The 18,208-nt window shown below is 43.5% G+C and overlaps 1 protein-coding gene across 3 annotated transcripts in view; it reads right to left on the bottom strand.

Moving 5' to 3' along the window:
* Window positions 1-18,208, bottom strand: part of TTC39B (tetratricopeptide repeat domain 39B) — a 210,305-nt gene that overhangs the window by 97,047 nt on the left and 95,050 nt on the right. For all 3 annotated transcript variants that reach the window (XR_004536836.1, XM_033919149.1, XM_033919158.1), the window contains exons 5-6: window positions 11,041-11,117; window positions 730-797 (exon numbers count right to left, since the gene is read on the bottom strand). Coding sequence is in view for 2 of the 3 variants with exons in the window: in XM_033919149.1 (XP_033775040.1) it covers window positions 730-797; window positions 11,041-11,117 (145 nt within the window). In the remaining variant the exon portion in view is untranslated. The remainder of the gene's footprint in view (window positions 1-729; window positions 798-11,040; window positions 11,118-18,208) is intronic.

Raw genomic sequence — 18,208 nt, 5'->3', positions numbered from 1 at the left:
ACTATCTTGTCAAAACACGGACCGAGTTGGGTCCTACGCTTCCAGTGGACTAGGTCCTTAAGTTTTTCATGTAGATTGTTTACGTTGACTTTTGAAACTTTCAATAAAGTCCAGTTTAGGAGCATTGTCACTCCACAAGGCTTTTTTGGGGGTTTTTTTCTGGTTTCACAAATCTTGGAGAAAAATAGTAGGTTCTTCCTGTTTTCTATTATTGTCAGCTGCTGGGTTGTTTCAACTTAAACTGCTACTGGTAGACCACGTTGCTGGTAGGGGAGTGATTACACTTCTCCCTCTGTATTTGCTGTGATAGGGGATTAACAGAACCGCAAATACAGAAAAACCGTGAATAACTTTTTCATATGTTATTTGTTGTTTTCTATTAAAAACCATCGTGAATATGGCGAAACCGCGAATAACATGGTGGGAGACCTGGCCTTTTCCTGAAGGAGAGGCAAAATAGGGTGAAGAAAGTACTGGGAATCGCCGATTTTCTCTGAAAACACTTGGAATCAGCGATTTCTCTATGTAAGCTGATGTAATTTGGGGGGAGGAGCCAGCAAGCTAAAAACCAAGAATAATCAAAACCGCGATAGCTGAAACCATGAATACAGAGGGAGAAGTGTACAGATTAATTATCCACCACCTGGTAAGACAGCAGCTGCTAAAATAATCCAGCTATACCAGCTGTTCAGTACCTGGCTAACAGGGAGGAGAAGTTTGCTTCATTACCTGCACAAAAGTCAGAGCCGCTTTCTGCAGCAGACATTCAGCATAACAGATCTCTGCGTGCATTTCCACTATTAAAACAAGAGAAAGAAGTAAAATATATCTTCTGCATTATTCATTGCAGACACAATGACATGATGCTCATGCTAAAGTAGATCAGTAGCTTAAATTTCTAAAATCACTTATTTAGACAGCACAATAAAATTTTGTGAAAGGAACAAAAAGAACAACAATTCATTTGGAACTTAGGACAGTATCAGGTGGACTTTAGAGTCTATGATCCAGAAATATCAAAGACAAGACAAGTTAATTTAATTATGTATTTCTAATGGGTATAACTAATGGATAAACTGGATGGATCGTTATTTACTATGTTACTATGTTCATTAATATGAAATTTAACAGATGACAATTTGTGACATCTGATATGGACAAGAAAGGCATTGAGAATGCATCATCACTAAAGCTGAAATTAGACATCAAAGCCCTGATTCTGCAAAGTGTGTCCCGATTTTAGGCAGCTGTAGGGATGCAGGTTTTTTAAAAAAATGTTCACCAGGCAGGCTGCCTATATTGAAGGCGCCTCCGGGAGCCTAGGGAGGCCTGCAAGACACCTAAGCTCGCCTAAAAGCCTTAGGCGAACCTATGCGGCCCTACGCATCTTCCTAGTAGAGGAAGAGACACTTATAATGTAGGCCAGCAAAATGCTGGCCTACATTGTAAGTAGATGCGGCCGCTATACTTATCGCGGCAAGGGATCTCCCTGCTGCAATAAGTATAGCGGCCGCCTGTCCGATCGCCGGCGGGAGGGTGCCCAACCCCTCCTGCCGGAAAGCCGCACCCCCTCCGGACCCCCCATGCTAATGACCCCCTCCCGCACTACCACCCACTAACCTCCCCCCAAACTAACCTTTCCCTCCCCAACTAACCTCTAAAGTGTTGGCTGGCCGGATGGGTCTTGCTGCAGTTCAGCCGGCAGGCCCGCCTCGTCGAAATGAGGTGGGCCTGCCCCTTCCCAGCCCATCCCCTCTAAGTCTAAGGCCTGATTGGCGGGGATGGGCCGGGAAGGGGCTGGCCCGCCTCATTTCAACGAGGTGGGCCTGCCGGCTGGACAGCAGCAAGACCCATCCGGCCAGCCAACACTTTAGAGGTTAGTTGGGGGGGAGGTTAAGGGATGTGGTAGCGTAGGGGGGTCCAGAGGGGGGTGTGGCTTTCCGGCAGGAGGGGTTGGGCACCCTCCTGCTGGCGCTTGGGAGTTTTGGGAGGGGGGGCGGCATTCCGGCAGGAGGGGTTGTGCACCCTCCTGCCGGCGATCGGGATTGTCGCGGGGGGGGGGGGGGGGCAGCCTTCCAGCAAGAGGAGTTCGGTACCCTCCTGCCAGCGATTGGATAGGCGGCCGCTATACTTATCGCGGCAGGGAGTTCCCTTGCCGCGATAAGTGTAGCGATCACGTCTAACCCGATTCTCTAACCGGCGTCTGTAACATGGACGCTGGTTACAGAATCGGGGTTAGTGTAGGCCCGATTCTGTATAGGACACCTCTCCCGGGCGTCCTATACAGAATCAGGGCCCAAGAGCCAAATTTAGAAACTGTGCACTGTTAACTTTACTCAATTTGAGATAGGTTCACCAGCTAGTATCATCTCTCTCTCCATTTACTAGGCAAGGGGGTGAAACCCAAATATCTGGATTGCACAGGTGGGAAGGAAGTATAAGTTGGATATCAAGTGGGACCACCCCTATAATGCCCCAATTCCAGCCCCTTTTCAGATGGTTAAGTTTGCTTAAATTTCTCTCTCTGAAATTCAAGTTTCCATATGTGCCATTTGCATGACTTTAATTTACATAATACTAATGCACTGACCCCAAATTCTGTATATAGCATCTTAAACTGTGCACACAGCCACTTGGTCTAATCAGCAATGAATTGGCAATAAACATCTCTTAACACTAACTGGCACTAATTAAAAGTTACATACAACTTGGAAAATGATTCTATGTTATTTGATGGTACATATGTATTTTGTAAACCGCTTAGATTTAAGCGGGTTAGAAATTTTATAAATAAATAAAAAAAATGTATGCACGAGTTCTAGTGTGTGAATTTGAAAAGGGGGCATGGTCACAGGAGGGGCATGGAAGGCTCATGGGAGTTCCTAAAAGTTATGTGCATTGTTACAGAATGTGCCCAATCCACGCACTACTTAGGCACAGACTTTTAGGCCAGGTTTTAGCTCACCTACATGTATGTGCCTAAAAGTTATGTAAATCACAGGCACTTGGCACAATTCTATAAAGGTACACACACCTTGCAAGTTTCAAGTTTTATTAAAATTTGTTATGCACGCAATGTCAAATATTTCAAAGCATATTACAAGTTAAAAAAATAGGGAACAGACCATAAGACAGTTTGTTGCAAAAATAAAATGTATACATACAAATTTAGTGCCGATACAGAAGGAGAGGGGGATGAACTACAATCATTAAAGAAAACGGAGAAACATTTATGGGTAACACATCAGGGAGGTGGCAAAAAGTGAAGATAAGGAAGTAGAGAATAGAAAATAAGAGGAAAAAAGAAGGAAAATTTTGAGTCCTATGAATGAGGACTGATTGAGACTCGATATTAGGATATGAAATATAAAATTTAACTGTAAACTGGTTATCTTATCTAAGTCTCGAATGCGTCTTTATTCAGGAAACTTTTTAAAAACCTTTGAATTTTTCTAACGAGGTTTCACCACGCAAGTAATTTGGAAGATTATTCCGGAGCTGAGGAGTTATAACCGAAAAAAATTAGTAGATCTCCTAGTGCCTATTAAGGAGGGGATAGTCAGAAGATGCTGTTCTGTTGATCTAAGTGTCCTAAATGGGGTATATGGTATCAGAAAGTGGTCCAGAAATTTTGGTGCATTAGATTGTCACATTTTAAAGGTTAACAGCGCAATTTTGTATGTAATTCTGTGCGAGACTGGTAGCCAATGTGCCATTCTAGTTGGTGCTGATTTTTGGGGGCACTATATATAGTATCAGGCCCTGAATGTATACTTATACATAAAAGTGCTATTCTTTAATTTAACATTAACATCAATAATAATAAAACCCTTAGCGCGTATGCGCACTAGGATTGAAACTCCGTGCCTCCTTAAGCACAGTACAATAGAACTCTCCTCTACTTGAAGGAGCCTGTGGCAGTTTCCCCATCACCCTCCCTCGGTGATGCTGTGGGCCCAGAGCCAATTCTGATCACCATGGCGGCGACTCCACCCTCCTGCTCTCTCTCCATCTAATGAGGAAACCCCGGGCAAGACCAAAAGTAGAAACAACCGCTGCCGCGGAGGGGAAAGGAGCGCTTCCGGATGCGGCAGGGAAGGGCGGGACTTCTCGGTGATGGATAGCGCCGGGAGCCAATAGGGAGCTAGAGGTGTGACTGCCTAGCCAATGTATTTGATTCCAGATTCCAGGGTCCAAGCCACATTTCAGAGGCAAAAGGAAAAAATAGGAGAAGGGAACTAGGGGCTGAAAAAAAAGGGTAGGTGGGAGAAGGGGGCTGGAGCTGGGGTTGGTATTGTAAAAAGAGAACATGTTTGAGAAAGAAGCTGGGAGCTGACAATTGGGATGTGTAAGAGATGGGGGCTGGGGGCAGAAAAGGGGCCATGTGTGAGAAGAAGGCTGCAAAAGGGACATGTGAGAAAAGGGGGCTGGGGCTGGAGGCTAAAAGGAAAAGATGGGAGAAGGGGGTTGGGGGGGCTAAAAAGGGGTTTGGAGCTGGGGCTGAAAAAAGGGGACATGTGAGGGAAAGAGACTTTAAAGAGGGGTTCTTGGGAAAAGAGACCTAATGTAAGAGGCTGTTAAAAGAAGACAGTTCAGAGAAGAGGGCTGGAGCTTGGGACTGCAAAAGGTGAGTTGTGAGAGAAGGGGTCTGGGTCTGGATTTGGGGGCTGAAAAGGAAGACAGGTGTGATAAGGAGACTGGGGCTAGAACTGAGGGCTGGAAGAGCAGGTATGAGCAGAGGGTTAGTGTTGGGGGCTACAAAAAGGGAATGTGTGAGAGAAGGGAGCTGGGGATGAAAAAAGAGGGAGGTGGGAGAAGGGGGCTACAAAGGGGGACATGTGAGAGAAAAGGACTTGGACTGAAGCTAGGAGCTGGAAGAATAAGTGAAGATGCAGAAGCAAAAGTTGATGGAGAAAGGGGGAATGGAGAGGGAGTTCTATGGAGGTGAAGGACAGAGAAAGGGGGCAGATTTTTAAGTTGGTGAAAAAAGGTGGAAATAGGGAAGGTAAAAGGGGAAATAGGAACCTGAACATGGGGGTAAGACATAAGAAGAATAGCCATATACTGGATCAGACTAATCTGTTCTAGCACCCATTAATATAACGGGCTTAAACACTAGTATAAATATAAGTTTCTTGAATAAGTGTCGCAATTAGGCACATCCATTTAGACCAGCCATAAACCTGATAAAATGTCCTAGCAGAGCAGTATTTTCTCATGTTTTCAGGCTATCCACAATGAATAAGCATGAAAGAAATTTGTACAGAATGGAGGCAGTGCATGCAAATTAAGTTTATGCATATTCATTGTGGATAGCCTGAAAACATGACTGGCAAGGGGGTACTCCAGGACTGAGTTGAGAAACACCGTAGTAGAGGCTGATACAGGAAAATGATAATTCACTGGAATATATAGATCTAAAGTTCTGTATATTATACCTTGAATCATATGATGAACTTGTGATTTGCTTTGAGCTCCTGTTGGAATGGCAGAATATAAGCAAAAGTAGAATATCTAATCTAATGTTGACTTTAATAAGCTGTCTTATTTCCAGCAAACTAGAGTCCAAAGGGGTTTACAATAAGAAGGAATTCAGTTGAAAAATAGTACATTTCAGCAATTGTTAGAAGAGATCAAAAATGTTAGAAGCGGGTAAGCTTTTAACTTATTTCTGAAAGATCACATAAGAGGAAGACAGATATGTAATGCAAGGCATTCCAAGACAAGACTGCCTGATAAGAAAAAGATGATTCTATAACAAGCTAATTTAACAGATGAAAAGTTCTATAATAAGTGGTTTCTCAATCTACAGCCTTCTCTATTGACAAAAAGAAGGGACATATTCAGGAAGCAGCCAGTTCATTCACGTTGTCCAAAAAAACTAAGTTTTCCCCATGAATTTGATTGTGCTTGATCAGAAAATAATTTTTTAAAAAAATTTTTAAAGCCCACCTTGGGGTCGTTCAAAGCCACTGATTACATAAAGTTCCATAGGGGTCACATGATACTGAGCTAGAGAGCAGGGATAGTGTGCCTCAAGCTCCTGAGCCCCTCTCTCTCCATCAGCGTCTTTGCTCCTTAAATCTGACCACTATTCTACCTCTTAGTTCACCTTCTGGTGCCGTGCAGACTGATGGCCCGAAAATCCCAGTCTGACCATCTGGCATGGCATCGAAAGCCCTTCGACGGGAGGAGAAAGGGAAGCCCATGAATCCCAAAATGGTAGATGGGAAAGGCCCCTAGGGTCCCACTGTGAGCTCCGTATGGCTGCAGGAGATTGTCACGGAAGTGAAAAGTGCAATTCAAACTTCTTTGGATCAGCATCTCCAGACCATCACAGATAAATTAGACATCATGGATGGTCACCTGGAGTCCCTAACCAGCGAGTTCTCGGCATGCTGCCTGCGTGTGTCGGCACTAGAGGATAGCTTGGACAAGGTGAAAACTACGCAAGTAATGCTGCAAAGTAAAATACAAGCCCTGGAAGATAAACTGGATGACACTGAGAACCATTCACGTCAAGGTAACCTTTGGTTGGTGGGCCTGCCACAGTCCATCATGGAGACGGAGCTCCGTGAGTTTCTTGAAAGGTGGTTGGTAGAAACTCTGGCGCTGCGATCCTCGGCGGGCCCTGTGCACATTGAGCAAGTGCATTGTTTGGGGCCCAAACGTTCCCAGTTGGAGAGACCTCGAATTGTGATTTTCAAGCTCCTCAACTATGTGCACAAAATGGAAATTCTAAGAGCGATTCGGCTGAAGGGACCCCCTTGTGTATGACAATCACTCAGTGCTTTGCTTTCACGACTACTCTCCTATGCCTCTTTATGTGCAGATCTACCCGCAAACATGTTCAGTTTGCCTTATTATACTCCACTATGCTCACTAAGCTAAAAATCTATTATGAGGGAAAGCCGCATTTCTTTGACAACCTTGCAGATGCCATGCGTTTTGTGACTCAGATGGCTAGCCCATCCACCAGCACCTCAACCAAGTAATCATCTTGGGTTGCATTTTGAATTACTGATTTGCCCCCTGCTATTTGCCTGTGTATTAACGCAATAGCTCCCGCCCACCTTATTTAGACCTGCTACTTTATCGGTCAAGCCTGCCACGCCACACTGGAGGACCTTCTGTTGGTGCATATGGCCTGTTTCTGGATGGGGGAAGGGTTGTGTTTTGACTCCAAATGCGCCTTGCCATTTTTTTCATGTTGCCAACTTGCCTGTACCCTAGGAGTTCGCTGCATCCTGTTAGCGCTGTTGCCTTTGGAGTCTGCGTTCTGGTACAATTCTAATGCTGCAGTAGTGTTGAGTGTTTGGTGGACTAGTGATTGCAACAAACTCTGTGCTCCGGGGCTGGCTCTCACTGGCCGCTCTGTGGCTTTTGCGGCTGCAAGCACCCTGGCTACTATTTATATTCCTTTGAATATAGCCATTTGGTGACCAATGGACAGGAGAACTTTTGGTTTCTGTGCTCTTCGCATTTCTGCTTTTGAATTTATGTTTGGATATGGAGTCACCTTGTGGGTATTTTCCTAGCAAAACCAACTGGTGGCTTTGTTTGTGTGAGTGACTATTGTGTGCTGGCTGGGTTATGTCTGTGATGGGGTGTAGGGAAGGAGGGTGGCGGCTGGGGTTTCTAGTTGTTATTACATAATGTGGATGAACAGTTTGAAGAGTTTAATGAGGATGTATGTGGATTTGGTTCTTGGGCTACTGGGAGTTTAGGAAAGTGGGGAGTTTAGGAAAGTGGGGATCTTTAGTGATGTCTGACGTCTACTTAAGCTCTACAATTGCATCCCTTGGTTGGATTGATTTGTACTGCACCATGCTCATCTGGCTGGGTTTTCTTTTTGGATCACTGTTATCTGTTGTTTGTATACTTTGCGATATCTTGCATGTCTTTGGCATAGAGAGCGGGGTTCTGGGTAGCTACGGGCTGCCCTGTGTTGGCCTCAGGGATAAAGGTTTTTCTGGGGACGTATGGGGGATTCGATTTGGGTGGATGGGGGGGGGGACTTGCACTTATGTTTCGCTGGTTGTTTTTTCCTTTTTCTTACTTTGGGGTTTTTATTTTTTGTTTTTGTCTGGGAGGATGCTTTCCCAGGGTTTGCTGTCCCCATACTGCCCTTTGGATTTCTGTATTCACTGATCTGGTGTGGCTGCAACAATGGTGGGTCTGTAGGCTGGGACAGCCCCACCTTGCTCCTGTTTCGTTGATGGTTAAACCATTGATATTTGTCTATAGGTGAACCTAATGGTTAAATTGATATCTTGGAATGTTAAAGGGATTACCTCCCCTGTTAAAAGACAAAAGATTTTACAGAACTTGAAACGTCATAAGGCAGATTTGGCTTTTTACAGGAGATGCACCTGACCTCTCTGGAGCATGAGAAATTTAAATGGTGGTGGGTGGGAAGGATGATAGGAGCAGAAGCGGTACAACTGAAGGCAGGGGTCTTGATTCTCATTAGGAAAACCTTGGATATGACAGTGCAGGATTTCTATGCAGATCCTTCTGGTCGCTTTATACGAGTTAGCTCATATTGTTTTGGATAGGCAATCTTTGCTCCTTTGTAATGTCTACACGCCAAATGTTTACAAGAAAGCTTTCTACACTAACTTGTTTCAGGCTTTGAACAGTTACCTTGGAATACCTGTGGTGCTGGGGGGAGATTTTAATATTGTGCACGATCCTAGTCTTGACAAGTCTAATCCCTGCCCACAAGATTTTATGGATATAATCAGGTATAATTACCTGATAATATGACACACGACCTACTGTTGCTGGAACAATGGTCAACTACTTGGCAGCTAGGCTTCAATGCTAAAAAATGCAAGATAATGCACCTGGGTAAGAGAAACCCGCGTAGAACTTATGTACTAAATGGTGAGACCTTGGTTAGGACCACGGCGGAACGCAACCTAGGGGTGATCATTAGTGAGGACATGAAGGTTTCCAATCAAGTGGAGAAGGCTTCCTCCAGGGCAAGACAAATGATGGGGTGTATCCGCAGAGGTTTCGTCAGCAGGAGACCTGAAGTTATGATGCCGTTGTACAGAGCCATGGTGAGGCCTCACTTGGAGTACTGTGTTCAGTTTTGGAGACCACACTACCGAAAGGAAGTGCTGAGGATCGAGTTGGTTCAGCGAATGGCCACCAGGATGGTTTTGGGGCTCAAGGATCTCACGTATGAAGAAAGATTTAAAAAATTGCGGCTGTACTCACTTGAGGAAAGAAGAGAACGGGGAGATATGATTGAAACATATGAGTACATCACGGGACGCATAGAATCAGAAGATGATATCTTCTGGCTCATGGGACCCTCGACCACCAGAGGGCATCCGCTGAAGATCAGGGGAGGGAAGTTTCATGGCGACTCCAGGAAGTACTTCTTCACCGAAAGAGTAGTGGATCATTGGAACAGACTCCCACTCCAGGTGATAAAGGCCAGCAGCGCGACGGATTTTAAGAGAAAATGGGATACTCACGTGGGATCTTTAAGGGAGTAAATTCAGGGGATGTGATACTTGGAATGGGCAGACTTGGTGGGCTATAGCACTTTTCTGCTGCTTTTTTCTATGTTTCTATTTTTCCAAAACAGCTTTATGTGCTGCTAATTTTGCTTATTTCTATCTCGATTTCTTTGGGGTGGCTTTCTGATATTTATTGGGGATCTTGGTCACAGTGTCCCCAATATGCAGAAATATAAATCAGGCCTGTTTACTTCGCTATCTTGGAGACTGGATCTTAGGGAAGGAAGTGTATAACCTAAGGCTTAGTTTAGTTTTGATTATGAATTGGCCTTTTATCATCCCTGGCATTTATATTCTCTGCTTCATGCTCCTCAGACTTCCCTCCCCTCTTATTTATGCTCCAGTTTTTCACTGGGATCCCTCCAAGGTATTTGGAAGGTCTTGGTGTCCGATCAATTACCTCTCCAGGGGAACCTTCAGTTCTCTCCAGGCCAGAGTTGCTCCGAAGATGGACTCAGTTGGATTTGACTTTATTGGCACATGTACTTCGTCTAAATCGCTCCTGTCCCGGTTCACTGCTAGACCACCAAGGTTCAAAAGGTATGTTGTAGAGAGGTCCGGGAGGCAGGAAGGAAGCAGGGTGGTTAACAGTTGGCCAGTACAAGATTGCTCCTGTCCTAGCTCATTGCTGGACCACCAGGGCTTAAGGCAGGCTCACGGGAGGCTTGCAACGGGTGCGACAGGGAAGCAGAGTGGTTAACAGATGGCTGGGACAGGACACGGGAAGGATCTCTCCTGTCCCGGCTCACCACTGGACCACCAGGACTTAAAGTTTCAAGTTTATTCTGACCTGATATACCGCTTTTACATACCAAAGCGATTTACATCTTTACAATATTAAAAATTAATTAAAAACCTGGGGGCTAGACAAACAAATCAGTAGTGACTTAAGGGAGGCCTGCAGTGGGCATGGGAGGCTGGGTGCAGAGCTGGGCAGGAAGGGAAGGAGAAAGGTAAGGAAGGAGGGAGGGAAGGAGAACTGGGTGCAAGGCAGGGCAATTGAATATACACCCCCTGGTTTATATTTGAGTGGCCCTTTTTTGAGAGGGAAAAGGATTTCTTGGTTTATAATCGGATCAGTTTATATTCAAGTACTGTATATACAGTATATCTTAATAAATTTAAATAGATTACAGAAGTTTATTGAAATTTCAAACCACTTATCTTCTGTGCAATGGGTTTTTTTTTTTCTTTTTCATTATTACTACTACTATTAATTATTTCTATAGCGCTACTAGACGTATGCAGCACTGTGCAGAGTCACAAAGAAGAAAGTCCCTGCTAAAAGAGCTTACAATCTAAACAGACAAGACAGAGAACAGGATGTTTCACAAATCTTCATGGAAGCCACTTAATGACATTTATGATTATAGGAAACCATTTAAATGCTATATGAACACAAAGCCTGCAATAAATCAAACACGTTAACCAGACTAGACAGTATGCAACCACCAAATTTTTAATGTTAATTTTAATCCTTAATGTAATATTACCAGTCTCTTACCTTCAGAGAAATGTTCCCCCATCTGCTTAGAAACAAGATTGGAGAGAGACTCGACCATCGAGTTTCTTTTTCTAAATCTAGAGCAGTATAGCATAGGGATAAGAAAGCACACAGGAGGGAGATATTAATTGAGAATCCTCCTCTTCAGGGTTTCCAAAATCTATTACAATTAACTTTCAGTTGCTGAAAATCTATTTAGGTGGGAACAAGAAAACCTTCAATCAATATTGTCATTCTCCCGCATGGAAAACATCAAAACATGAAGTATAGAAATAAAAATGCTTTATGACAAGGATGTTACTTTTCTAGTGATCTAGGACAAGATGTTAAATTGCATTTCTTGCATTTTACTGTATAAAAGTCCCAAGGCTTATAGTTCTAACACACTCCTCAAATTAGAGTTGGGGGCCAGGGAAGAGAAAAGAGAAAACCTTATTTAAGCACTTTAATAACCTCCTTAAAAAAATATCTGGAAAAAAAAAAAAATAAATATATATATATATATACATACATACATACATACATACACACACACACACTGTATATATATATATTATTTATTGAAAGCTTCTGTACTGCAGCTAATGACTGGGGAGTCAATTCAGAGCAGTTTACATGAGCTTCTGTAAAAGTGTTATAATAAAGAGTGTTTTCTGAGATGTTTTCTATATACCATATGTTTCGCTCCATAAGACGCACCTGACCATAAGACGCGCCCTAGATTTAGAGTAGGAAAACAAGAAAAAAACATTCTGAACCAAATTGTGTACTAATATATACCAGGCTCTGCACCCAGCCCCCTTGCCAAGATCTGCACCCTGAACCCCCTCCCCTACTAATTGTAATGCAATTTTTTTCCTTTCATTTTCCATATATAAATTAATTTTTCAGATATAAATTCTCAAAACTGACACATTTCGATCACTAAATTGAAAATAAAATAATTTTTCCTACCTTTGTTGTCTGGTGATTTAATTACTTTCTGGTTGGACTTCCTTCTGACTGTGCATCCAACATTTCTTTCACAACCCAGCCCCATCCCCTATGGGTCCTGGTCTCTATCTCTTTCCCTCTGCTTTCCCTCCCCAGATCCAGTGTCAGTTCTCCTTTGTACCTACCACCACCTTTGTTCCAGGTCTCCTCTCTCTCTCTCCCTCCTCTGTTATGATCTTCCATCTCTCTGTTCTTCCTCAGGGTCTCTCCCCCTCTGTATCTTCTGTTTGCACCTCCCATAGTCTGGCATCTGCCTCCTGTCTTTCCCCTTTGGTCCATGATCCTCTATCTCTGTCTTTCTTCTGCTTACAACTCCCCCATCCCATCCCCATGTCCAGAATTTGTTCTCCTTTCTTCCAGGTCTTTCTCTGCTTCTCTCCCTCTCTCTCTCCTTCCTTCCTTCCTGGTCCAGAATCTTTCCACCTCTCTGCATCTCTCTCTTACCTCCTCTCTTTCTTTTTCTCTCTTACCTCTATACACCCCCAAGTCCAACATCTGTGCCCTCTCTTCTGCCTTCCCTTTGTTTCAGGTTTCTCCTTCTATCTTTCTTCTGCTAACATTTGAAGTGTGTTTCCCCTCTCTATCCCCTCTAGTCCAGCAACTGCCTTGTCTTCAAGTCTGTTTTCCCACCCCTCCTCAAGCTCCTTTCCTGTCTCCCCCCCCCCCCCCGGTGTCCAGATCCAGCATCCCGCCGGGGCCCTCGCAACAGGTGGGGCCTTACCTCCAAGCTGCTTCCTTTACCCAGTGAGAGAGGTCATCTTCTTCAATTTTAAGCTTTGTAAACCGTGTCGAGCTCCACTTCCGTGGAGATGATGCAGTATATAAACTTAAGGCTTAGTTTAGTTTAGTGACCACCACTAAGCTAATTATGGCAGCCTGCAGAGCGAACCTAGCAGGCTGCTGTTGGCCTCTGAAGCACGTTCCCTCTGCCGACGTCCCACACCTTCTCTGACGTTAGGGGCGGGACCGCAGCAGAGGGAACATGCTTTGGAGACTGAAGGCAGCCTGCTAGGTTCACTCTGCAGGCTGCCATAATTAGCTCAGCAGCAGTCACAGTGCGGAAGACAACCTCTCTCGCTGGGTGCAGGAAGCAGCTCCGGCGTGAGGGTCCCGGCGGGACGCTGGATCTGGACAGCCGTAATTAGCTTTAAAAGGGGGAAATCCGGAGGACGCTGAGGGAGAAGCTGAGGAAGGCAGCTGGGCGCTCACCGACGCTAGGGAGAGCCTATCAAGCGTGGACATTTAAAAAGGTACGACAAGGTGGGGGAGGGTGTTTAAAAAGGTATCTTCGCTGCATAAGACGCACTGGCATTTCCATCACTTTTGGGTGGAAAAAAGTGCGTATTATGGAGCAAAAAATACGGTATATACAGTGGTACCTTGGATTACAAGCATAATCCGTTCCAGGAGCATGCTCATAATCCAAAATGCTCGTTTATCAAAGCGAGTTTCCCCATAGGAAATAATGGAAACTCGCTTTGATATGTTTCCCCCCCCCACGAGAACCGGCATTGCTCCCCCCGAAGGCCCCCCCTGTGGTCCGGCACCCTCCCCCCCGCGATTCGGCATCTCCCCACCGTGATCTGGAACCCCCCCCCCCGACACGATCGGGCATCCCCCGCCGCTTCATACCATCATCTGGGCACCGGCATGTCCTGTGCTTGGTGCCGGTGCCCGACGATCGGCCTCCTCTTCTGCTGGGCTTTGTGAACTGTTCCCCTGTATGTTAAGAGCATTTTTGAACAGAGTAGAGTTTTTTTCTAACAAAGTTCAACTAACATATTTTTCTCCACTCTAGTTTATATTTTGTTCTTTGATTTATATTTTTGATCAGGGGAGATGAATGAGTGATTTCAATCACCCCAACACTGACTGGATGTTACATCAGGCAGTGCCAGGGAGGTAATATTTCTAGACGTCATAAATGACTGCTTCTTGGAGCAACTGATCCAGAAACTGACAAAAGGGTAAACTATTTTAGATTTGGTCCTTAGTGGACTGCAGAGCATTGTACCGGAGATAACTGTGCTGGGTCTGCTGGGAAACAGTGCTCATAACATGATCAAATTTGAGCTGATATCTGGAGTGACATCGCTAAGAAATCTACTGTAGTGGCATTTCATTTTCAAAAGGGTGACTACAATAAAATTAAGAAAATGGTTAAAAAGAATCTATAAGGATCAGTTACAAAGGTTAGGACTGTAAACCAGGCATGGATGTTATTTAAAAATACCATCGTGGAAGCCCAGACCAAATATATTCCATGTATTAACAAAGGTGGAAACAAGAGGAAACGAGAACTGGCATGATTAAAAAGTGAAGTGAAAGAGGCTATTTGAGCCCCCAAAAAAATCTTTTAAAGAATGGAAAAAAGGATCCAAATGAAGAAAATAAGAAGAAATATAAGTACTGGGAAGTTAGATGCAAAGTATTGATAAAGAAAACTAAGACAGAATATGAAAAGAAACTTGCCAAAGAGGCAAAAACTCATAGTAACCGTTTCTTTAGGTACATCAGAAGCAGAAGACCTGTGAGGGAATCCATGGGACCGTTAGATATCAAAGAGCAAAAGGGTTGCGCAGGGTGGGTAAGGCCATAGCAGAGAGACAGAATGAATTCTCTGCTTCAGTCTTTACGGAAGATGTAGGAGATCTGCCTGAACAGTTAATGATTTTCAAGGGTGATGATGAAGAGGAATTGAAAGAAATCTCGGTGAATCTGGAAGACGTACTAAGTCAAACTGACAAGTTAGAGTGACAAATCACTTGGACTGGATGGTATACATCCCAATGTACTGAAAGAACTCAAACATGAAATTGCCGACCTGCTGTTAGTGACGCTAAAATGGTCTCTAGTACTTGAAGTGTGGCCAATGTTACGCCGATTTTTAAAAAGGGTTCCAGGAGAGATCCGGGAAATTAAAAACCAGTAAGCCTGACTTTCATGCCAGGCAAAACGGTGGAAACAATTATAAAAAATAAAATGGTTGAACACGGAGACAAACATGATTTAATGGGATAGATTCAGCATGGGTTCAGCCAAGGGAGATTTTGTCTCACCAATTTGCTTGACTTCTTTGAAGATGTAAATAAACATATGGATAAAGGTGAGCCAGTCCATGTAGTGTATCTAGATTTTCAAAAAGCTTTTGACAAATTTCCTCATGAAAGGCTCCTGAGAAAATTAGAGTCATGGGAAAGGAGGCAATGTTCAGTTGTGGATTAAGAATAGGTTATCGGATAGAAAACAGAGGGTAGGGTTAAATGCTACTGGGATCTGAACTGGGACCGGTGCTATTTGACTTATTTATAAATGATCTGCAAATTGGAATGACGAGGGATTGCAGATGACACTAAACTGGTCAAAGTTGTTAAAACACATGCAGATTGTGAAAAATTGCAGGCAGACCTTAGGAAATTGGAAGACTGGCCATCCAAATGGCAGATTAAATTTAATGTGGATAAATGCAAAGTGATGTACATTGGGAATAATAACCCAAATCATAGTTACCAGATGGTAGGGTCCACCTTAGGGGGTCAGCACCCAAGAAAAAAGTCATTGTAGACAATATGCTGAAGCCTTCTGCCAAATGTGTGGAGGCAGCACACAAGAAGCTAGGAATTATTTTTTTTAAAAAAAGGGATGGTTAACAAGAATAAGAATGTTATAATGCCTCTGTATCGTTCCATGGTGCAACCTCACCTTGAGTATTGCGTTCAATTCTGGTTGCCTTATCTCAAAAGATATAGCGAAACTAGAAAAGGTTCAAAGAAGAGCGACCAAAATGATTCCTCTTGTATGAGGAAAGACTAAAGAGTTTAGGGCTCTTCAGCTGAGAAGAGAGATGGCCAAGGGGAGATATGATTGAAGTCTACAAAATCCTGAATGGTGTAGAATGGGTTCATGAGGATTGATTATTTATAGTAAACACACTAAACTCAAATCCCTACGTGGGAATAATACTAACAATAATAGAGATCCCTAATTTCCCACAAGATATGAAAAGAGTGCAACGGATATCCGTAACTAACTGGAAGGGCCTCAGTCAACGAGCCTACGCAAGTCATAGACTCTGACCTTACAAGTCTGCGTACATTCCTGGCTCTTTAGCTCTAATCATCGGCAGCCTTCCAGTCTCTAACATCAACTAAAAAAATTTTTTGATTTTGTTCCAAGTTATTTTCTAGAAAATTTTTTAATCTTATAATTTATTCTAAAAATATCAGCTTACTGAAAAACTCAGTTCTCTAAATCGATGCACTTTTTCTTAATAGGAGACTTAATTAAACACCCAATGTTCAGTATCCATTAAAGTTACTTAGCTTTCAAATTACACTCCAGCAAACTGCTTCAGACCATGCCAATGTGGCCAACGTTTCGTGGTAATTTATTTAAACCCACTGCTTCAGGGCCAGTTAGTCTAGCATGCTCCTAGATTATAATGACACGGATCTAGTCTCTGAAGTCTAGTACGCAGACTTGTAAGGTCAGAGTCTATGACTTGCGTAGGCTCGTTGACTGAGGCCCTTCCAGTTAGTTACGGATATCCGTTGCACTCTTTTCATATCTTGTGGGAGATTGATTATTTATGCCATCAAAAATTACAAGACTAGGGGACACTTGAAGTTATAAGGAAATACTTTTAAAACCAATAGCTGAAAATATTTTTTCATTCAGATAAGTTAAGCTCTGAAACGTGCTGACAGATATCGTGCTAAAAGCAGTTAATATACCTGGTTTGGATAATTTCCTGTAGGAAAAGTCCATAGTCTGTTATTGAGACAGACATGGGGGAAGCCACTGCTTGCTTTGGATCGGTAGCATGGAACGTTGCTACTATTTGGGTTTTTGCCAGGTACTAGTGACCTGGATTGTCACTGTGAAGACGGGCTACTGGGCCATTGGTTTGACCCAGTAAGGCTATTCTTATGTTCTTATGAAATTGGAAGTCCCAGGCATATCTGATGCTTTCAATGTAGCACTGAAAAGTTTCTCATACTAAAGATTCTTTGCTTTTAATGTTTGAGTTTGTAAATGGGCGCAAACATTGCAGGTGATATCCTGGTGTTCAGGCCCAAGGCACACCAAAGGACTCAATGGTGAAGGAGCTCGAGCAGAAGAGTAGCCAAAAAATGCTAATGCCCCCAGGCGAGGGAAAGGCCCTGAAGGGGCACTAGGCCTGAAAAATGGAAATGTTCAAAACAACGAAACCTGTCACAAATGAGAAAACCGAGAAGAAAATGAGGAAAAAATACAATTAAGGCTCAAAAAAATGAAAAAATTAAGGAACATGCTGACGACAACGCTGTGAAGCAACTTCTTAGCTCTGTGGAAAACTAAGAACTGATGGTCCCATGAAGCAACATCAGGCAGGAAGGTACCAGCACCCATGCAGTACGAGCAGTCTTAAAGTTTTAAAGTTACAGTACACTTTTTGACTGTCCATGCTGGGGATCCTTGATACTCGATGGTGAGGAGGAACGCATGATAATTCTGACACTTGGAGCCTCAGCTCTGATGAAAGATTGTTGAAACATGGACTATAAGCTAAGTACTATTTAAATTATTGAAGAACAATATTTATTGAAGAAAAATTGTTAACTATTTAACAAAAAAACAGTATAGAATAACAAAAGTGTAAATTAACTGATCTTATGAATATCGGGTTTTGTGATAAGTTTTACAATAACCAACAGGGCAAATAGCACAGTTACTTACCGTAACAGGTGTTATCCAGGGACAGCAGGCATATATTCTCACATGTGGGTGACGTCATCTACGGAGCCCCGATGCGGAAGCATTTTCAAGGAAACTTGATTGAAGATTTAAGTTTGCTCTGCTGCTCCACGCATGCGTGCCTTCCTGCTCCACTAGGAGGTGCATCCCCTCGTGGTCTCCAGTTCACTTAATTAGCAAAGAAGCCAACCTCGGGGAGGTGGGCGGGTTGTGAGAATATATGCCTGCTGTCCCTGGATAACACCTGTTACGGTAAGTAACTGTGCTTTATCCCAGGACAAGCAGGCATGATATTCTCACATGTGGGTGACCTCCAAGCTGACTGAAAAGGGATGGAGGGAAGTTGGCAATTTAAGCAAATAGATTTCGTAAAACCGATTGGCCGAACCGGCCATCGCTCCTGGACAGAGAGTCCAGACAATAGTGGGAGGTGAAGGTA

Source organism: Geotrypetes seraphini, chromosome 1 (assembly GCF_902459505.1).
Source record: "Geotrypetes seraphini chromosome 1, aGeoSer1.1, whole genome shotgun sequence".
NCBI lineage: Eukaryota > Metazoa > Chordata > Amphibia > Gymnophiona > Dermophiidae > Geotrypetes > Geotrypetes seraphini.
Note: the sequence above shows the minus strand (reverse complement) of the source record. Positions and strands in the feature narration are given on the sequence as shown.